Source organism: Eucalyptus grandis, chromosome 7 (assembly GCF_016545825.1).
Source record: "Eucalyptus grandis isolate ANBG69807.140 chromosome 7, ASM1654582v1, whole genome shotgun sequence".
In the NCBI taxonomy this organism is placed as follows: Eukaryota; Viridiplantae; Streptophyta; class Magnoliopsida; order Myrtales; family Myrtaceae; genus Eucalyptus; species Eucalyptus grandis.
In genome coordinates this window covers 7,338,314-7,345,883 of record NC_052618.1, presented here as the reverse complement: position 1 = coordinate 7,345,883, position 7,570 = coordinate 7,338,314, and the positions used below count along the sequence as shown (strand labels likewise).

Here is a 7,570-nt window from a genome sequence, read left to right as displayed (position 1 = left end):
ATTATCACATACGATCAGAAGATGATTTTTCCAGATGGGATGAATTTGATCGATATTCCACCCTTGGTTCAATTCAACACGTAAGTTTGATCAATGAATCCAAAATGGCAATAGAATTTTGTGAAGAAATTCTAGAACTTGATGAGTAGACAAAATTCCTGCCAATGACCTTGTAGTAGAGTCGGTGCATAGAGGCCTACATAGTCTCAATGGCTCAAACATCCGATGCCGTGCTAACACATACTTGACTTTTAGGTACAGTAGCTTAAAGAGTGATGCGGTTCCTCTTTACTTTTCCGGGGCGAATACGGTTACTGATAAGTAGTAAATGCTATCACAAACTAGACAAAGAAAGTTAGAAAGAACATCACATGCCAAAGGGAGAAGACCTATTATCTGATGAGAAAAGTACGGCCTCCTACTATGATTTGTACATGAGATCTGGTGTCCCCATCATCAATTCGTTATCAGGACGAAGGTAACAAGGAATCCATGGGGTGCCCTTTGAGGCAGAGCGATTTTGGCTACTGGCTCGCCTTCAAACTTCTGTGCATCAATCACACGATATCATATCAAACATCGTTACCAGTAGGCAAAGCTACATGATGATTGTATTGAAACTCTTATACCTAACCTGGGACACAACTCTTTCTTCCTTATTTATCCAAGAGACAATCCAACCACTGTCCTCTGCGGCACCGTCTTTCTTAAGGACAGAAACAAACCCATTGCGGAAGCTGTCCTTTTTGAAATTATGGTACTCGGCCTTCATCATGTTCTTGTGATCGAGTCTCTTCCCATCAGCTGAAACAATTGACCAATCTCAAAACTCGTAATCTTGTCCTTAATGCTTATTGTAGAATACGACGATGTCATGAAATCAAGATAGAGCGAATTACCAGATATAACGCCCATAACACAGTAAGGTCTCCCAGCATTTATGGTGACCACCTCCCCCAATTCAGGCGCTCTCTGTCGTACAACGTTATGATTTGCAAATCAATGAAATTAGATCAATTATATAAATGTCATGGCATACTGTACACATTGAAAGATCATACCTTTGGGTGGCTAGTGAAAGGTCGATCCCAATCCCCATTGAAGTTCCAATTGCCTTGAGCTTCCAACGTGGCGATGCACGTAATTCTCTGCAATCACAAATGTTTTCACTGCGTGCTCTAAGACATTTGTGTTGCTCATGTATCTATTCACTGCTCCACCTAAGCTGCAAGGGTGATATAATTCAACTTATGCTGTAGGAAGAGCTATGCAATTTACATAAAGGCAAATAAACAAACGGTCACATTTGGAGAATAATATAGTTCAAATAAAGGGAAGAATAGTAATACAGTGTTCAGGAGACAAGCAGCCACAACAGCCCAAGAATCCCCTTCAATAGCCGGAAGAAAAGACGGCTTGTTTCGTGGAGCTCTGTGATCTCCACAAGTTCATGCGAAAGTACTCCCATCATTCCATTAAATCTTCGAAATTAAACAGAAGTGGGAAATTTGCCGAGGCCTTACTGTAGAATCCCTCATTTTACCATCTTTGCACATATGCGATTTTCTCCAAGCCCTCAATATTACGAAGCTTCCAACACTGCCCAATGAACAATCTTTTCAGGTTATCGAAGCACGAGAGGTCTGGCAATGTTTCAATGGATTTGCACCCTTGGATATCCAATTCTTCCAAGTTTATTAATCTCTCGAGCCCCCTAATTTCAACTAGATTGTGGCATTCACTAACGATTAAACGCCTCAGATGCGTTAACTGCAAAAGGTTCGGTCTTAGAAGGGACTCACAGCCCCATAAATACAGCTCTTCCAAATTTTTCAATCTATCAAGGCCTCTAATTTGAACTAGATCGTCATTCACTAGTGGAGCATCCCCCTTGGGGAACCAACCCATATCCAAGTATCTCAAAGATTCGAGATGTTCAAGGCCGTCAAGGTTTGATAACTTCTTGCATCCAGATACATTTAGTTTTGCTAAGGATTTTAATGCTTCCAGACCCTTGATTTCTGTCAACTCACAGCACCTTTCAAGAACTAATTCCGACAAGAATTCCAAACTTGACAGATTTGGCAACACTTTCAACTTATTGCACCTGCAGACGTGAAGCTTCAATATTCCTGAGGGAAGTTCTGGCACGGATTCCAGCAATCGACAGTCCTCAACGGTGAGCTCTTTTAGATGGATTAGATGAGAAAGTTGAGGTAATATGTGATGCTGACAAGTGACTCCCAGAATTGTCAAACAGGCGGGAAGCTTCGGCAACAATTGAAGTTTGTCACAGTGAGTTAACTGAAGGTATTGCAAAGAAGGCAACTTACTAATGCCTTGCGGCAGCAATTGAAGCATCTTGCAGCCCTTTAAATCAAGTTTTTCAAGACGAGAGAGCTTGTCAAGTGTGTCGGGAAAGCCAGAAATGCGAGTCTTATATAATTGAAGGATCTTCAGTGAACACAACTCATCTATTGGAATTTTCCCTCCCAGACTTCCGCAGCGGGAGGCACGTAATTCTTCAAGTTTGCCCAACTTGCTAATAGTGCTAGGTAAATTACTCAAATCCTGACTTCCATCAATATTCAAAATTCTCAAGTTTTTCAGATTCCCAATGGATTTAGGTAATTCCCGAATGCCTGTATCCGATAAGTTCAATTCAGTCAAACATTCCAACTTCCCAATTGAATTGGGGACATGATAGATGCAATAATCAACTCGGCCATCTTCAATACCATATGGATAACTCTTTCCGCCTAGTGACAAGCGCTGCAATTTCACAAGAGATCCGATGTTATCTGGAAGTTTATAAGACTTGAAGCAACGTCTCAAGTCAAGAGTCAACAAATTTTCCAAATGGCTAATCGAGTCAGGAAGTCCAATTAATGATTTGCAACCATAGGCATCAATCATCTCTAGCTTCTTCAAATTGTGACACGGAGGTATTTCCTTTATGGCAGTCCAACCTATTTTAAGTTCCTTAAGGTTTTCCAATGTACCCATTTCTCTTGGTAGCTCTTGGAGATTCTCACATGCCCACAAGTCCAAAGAAACGAGGCCCTTCACTTCTCCCAATTGTGCCGGTAACTTCTTGAGACTCCCACAGCACCTCAAGCTCAAGGCAATGAGACACTTGACATCTCCAATGGAAGGGTCGATTTCCTCCAAATTTTCACAATATTCCAAGATTAACATCTCTAAACTCTTAAACTCAGAGAGATTAGGTGTTCTCTTTAAATTTGAGCACCACGAAAGATTGAGAATTTTCAACCTCTCCATCTATGAGAAAGAAACATGTTCCTAGATTAGCTATAGGAAATATAATAATTTAAAATCAAATGTAACAAAAGAGATAGTGTTTCTTGTCTTTACCTTGATTGAACTCCATCCCCCCCAATTATCACCAATATAACCACATGATAAATCAAGTAACAGTAATTTCTCCAAATGAACATTAGTCGCCTCGAAAGAGCTGGGACATCTCTCCCACTTTAGCCATCTTAATTCAGAAAGTGATCCCTTGAAATCTCCAGCAAAATCTACTGCACTCATATGAAGGAACTTCAGGTTGGGCATCCTTGTAAAGCTCTCTTGCTCCATGAACTTGCTTGAGCCATTTTCGTCCAAGCGTAGTGCCTCAATATATTCATTTTCCTCCTACAAGATATCGAGGGTTGTAAGTAACACCACAAGGCATTCCCCAATCTTGACATAAATAATTTGTCATCAAACTAGGAATAGCATACCACCCAACCGCCTTTTGTTAGTGTCTGGCTACATGTTATTGTGGCCAATGCATTTTCTCTTGATGAAAAAAAATATATGTGATCTTTTTATAATTACATCAATATATAATATGTCAGTTATCTCATTCAATCTACCCAATGTTTCTAGAACAATGTATCAGCATCAATTTGCCTTATTAATTTGGATGTAATTTCATATGCAAGTCGATCAATCTAAACTCGCCGATTATGAACTTTATTGTTTTTCTCTTATTTATCGTTGATTATAATGTTTCTATCAATTATTAAATAAGATTTATGAAAATTGTTTGTCAATTAACCTACAAATTCAAGTGTGCACATCTACAGCCTTTAATATATTATTATCCATATAAAAGCGATCTTTCTTACATAAATGCTTATTGACTTTTATAAGGGCGTTTTCTATTGTAAATGCGGTTTGTACGGTAATTTTTTTTTTAACACGTGGCCTAATATAATATAGTCTATATGTTAATTGAATGCTCTGAAATCAAATGCGTAACGTACGTAGTATTACTACCAAGCATTCCCTGCACCAATTATATCGCGTCCCTTTGCAATATGCGAGAACTGCTACACTTTTTAAAAAAAAAAACAAGTACCTAATCTGATTTAGTGCCATCAGTATGAATTCATAAAGCAGGGGAATTCATTTTCTCTAGAGATGCAACTTTCGGTGTACTTATTTCTTTTTCAATAGACGACTTTTATGTAACCCAAGCAGTCTCCTTTCGTATTATAAAAAAGGTCTATCTCTCAAATTAAAACGCAACTAACTAGTAAAAGAATGATTGGCAAAAATTCTATTTTATTGAAATCGGTTAATAGATAAAATAAACACATTACGGCCAGAAATAACACATATACACATTACGAATGCACAAAAGCCTATAGAAAAGAAGGTTATAAAAATTTATTATTAATATAATAGTTTACTATTAATTAAGCACAGTCATGAAGGGAATTCATACTGGGAATTTCATTAGTCTTTCCTTTTATGATGAATTATTGTCCTGTCCTTATATTCACTTTACAATTCCGTTGGGTGTCTCTCTCTTTCACAAAATCTCTTTTCTTACGAGGAATACTAGCATGACAGTTCCGTGATTTTCATGCAACAACGGTGCACGGAGAACCACTAATTTTCATGCTAGCATGGGGCGGGTTCCACTTACTTTCTTTGTTCCTTTTTTAAGTACAAAAAATGAGTGGTTCTCTTTGCTCCGTCACCATTAAAATTAACAGTCCCTTTAGTTAAGCATATTGCTAAACATTAATTTTTGTTCGGTTGAAAATTATAAACAATCGGCATAAAAATATACAAAACTTTTTCTGCATTTTATAGTGTTTTACGATATTATCTTAACCAAATAATATTTAAGTAAATAAAATTTTCAAACATGTTGAGAATAATAAAAAATCTAGAGAAAAAGAACAATAACAATAACAATAACAATATGAAGGACTACCATTAGAGAACATGGGAGAGGCCCAAAGTAGACATAGCTGTTACCTTGCGTTCTAGAACTTTCACAGCTTCCTCATCCCATAGTCTGCTGCATTCCCAAGGCTTTTTATCTGTCGGACGGGCAATAACTCTACCTAGATCTCTCAATTGATCATGCATTCTCAACTCATTATTATCATCACATTTTATTAACAGACGTTGAGTCATTTTTGCCAATGCAGATAGTGGGTAAAATTCAAGATCATCCCACAGGTAGATGGCAAATATTTTGTTAGTTCCAATAAAGAAACATGCTATGTCTAGAAATATTTGTTTTTCTTTAGGTTCTAACGCATCATAACTTATTCTCAGCTTTTGTTGTACTGTCATATCAGGTGCCTTCGTCAATTTCTTCAGCATTTCTCTCCATACTCTTTGATCTTCTTCTCCTTTGAGAAGTGAACCTATAACCATAAGAGCTAAGGGTAGCCCCCCTGTGGTGGCAACAATTTCACCCGAAAGAGTTGCGAGTTCTTTTGGAGGTGGTTTCCCTTCAAATGCATATTTCCTAAATAGAAGCAAAGAGTCTATGCTATTCATTTCTTTGAGTTCATACTCATATTTAGACTTCAAGAGAGCCTTATCTCGACATGTAATGATGATCCTGCTTCCTGATATGAAACTACAACCTCCAATCAAATTATCAATGTGGTCTCGACTGTCCACATCATCAAGAAGAATAAGTACCTTGTTTTGTGTACAAATGGATTGGATTGTTTGAATTCCTATATCAGAATCGGGTACTTGATAGTCATTTTTTTTCAGAATATCCGAGATAAGTCGAGATTGTACATGCTCAATACCCTTGCGATTAAGAGTTTCTCTAATATCCTTGAGAAAGCAGCGATATTTAAATTTGTCAAAAAGTTTGTTATAAATGATCGTAGCTAGAGTTGTCTTACCAATGCCACCCATTCCATAGATCCCGATAATTCAGGTGTTGAGGTGAGCAGTGTCCGCCATTTTCATAACCTTAGCCACATGATCATGGATTCCAACCAAGTTCATGGGAAGTCGTGGTTGAAAATCTTTTTGCCGCTCACGCATTACCAATTCTACTAGCTCATTTACTAATTCCCCTTCATGCCTGTCAAACAACACAACACATGAGAACTTATTAGTGGCTCTACAAAACAAATAAATATTCATCTTCCAAAAAGGATTGGTTAAAAGGAGGTAAACAAAGTACCCATAAGCATATTTCTCTGATTCGAATACTCTAAGATCAAGTGCTTTTCTGAGAGCTACTGGCCCTTGTTGCTTGACCTCCTCATCAAAATGATGCTCCTGAGATTGGAAGGCCTCTCCAAAGCTCCCCCCAAGGGATCGCACATCCTTGGGTTTCACCTTGTAAAGCACAGGCAAGACTATTTGTCCTTTACTTTCCTTGCACTCCATTATACGAATGAGCTCATGGAGGCACCATTCGCTAGCAGCATAATTTTCCGAGATGACTGGGATTGAAACCTTAGAGTGCTTGATTGCACTTGTAAGATTTGCAGCAATGTCGTCGCCAAAGGGGAGGTCCTTATCATCTCTAAACACGAAGTTTGGATGGAACCTCAGGCCCACATCTCTGAGTCTAAGGTAAAGGTGATCGACAAAGCCATTGCGAGTATCAGGTCCTCTAAAGCTCAAGAATACGTGATAATTGTTTCCATTCCCAGAAATGAACGAAGCAGATGGGTCAGAATCTGCTCTGGATGCCGTAGGCACATTGATCTTCTCCGATGAGTCTGAAGAGGGAAGAAGAAGAGGCGATCCGCTCGTGCGCTCCTCCAACTGTAATCCAAACATTTCTTCTTGTCTTGGTCGCTTTGACGTGGTCGGACTTGAAGCTTCAGTTTGTTCAACTCGCTTGAGTTGTTGCTTCGAACGATGATTTTCCATTGCAGTGCACCCTCTCTCTCTCTCTCTCTCTCTCTCTCTCTGATACTCGACTAGTATTAATAGTTTTTTAGTATGAAATGATTACACGGCTATCTTTGCGCCACATTTATCGCGTTGCTGGTGAAAAGGAAAAAGGGAAAGCAGGAGGAAATGAATGATCCCTCTTCTTGGCAATTATAATGAACTTGTACAGTCGATGCACTTATTCAAATAACGCGGCTAGTTGACCTGGACTTTGCTAAAGTGCTTTGTCGTTGCCTTCAAGGCATTGTCCGGCGGTGATTCAATCTGGGTGCTCGAGGGAATAAACCGACATTAGCTGACTGTCATTTTTTTAGGCGAAACTTTTTTATTCATTTATCATGATCAAACGAGAAAAACATATAAGCTTCCAAGTAAAACA

The 7,570-nt window shown here is 38.7% G+C and overlaps 1 protein-coding gene across 1 annotated transcript; it reads right to left on the bottom strand.

Annotated features, from left to right (window-relative positions):
• Positions 1 to 456: 456 nt before the first annotated feature.
• LOC104454861 (disease resistance protein RPV1-like) lies at positions 457 to 7,167 on the bottom strand. The gene is made up of 8 exons (XM_039317357.1): positions 6,467 to 7,167; positions 6,250 to 6,364; positions 3,376 to 3,660; positions 1,555 to 3,282; positions 1,062 to 1,148; positions 900 to 972; positions 635 to 804; positions 457 to 546 (listed from the first exon to the last, which is right to left on the bottom strand). The coding sequence occupies exons 1-8, from the start codon at positions 7,165 to 7,167 to the stop codon at positions 457 to 459; spliced, it is 3,249 nt and encodes a 1,082-aa protein (XP_039173291.1).
• Positions 7,168 to 7,570: the final 403 nt, after the last annotated feature.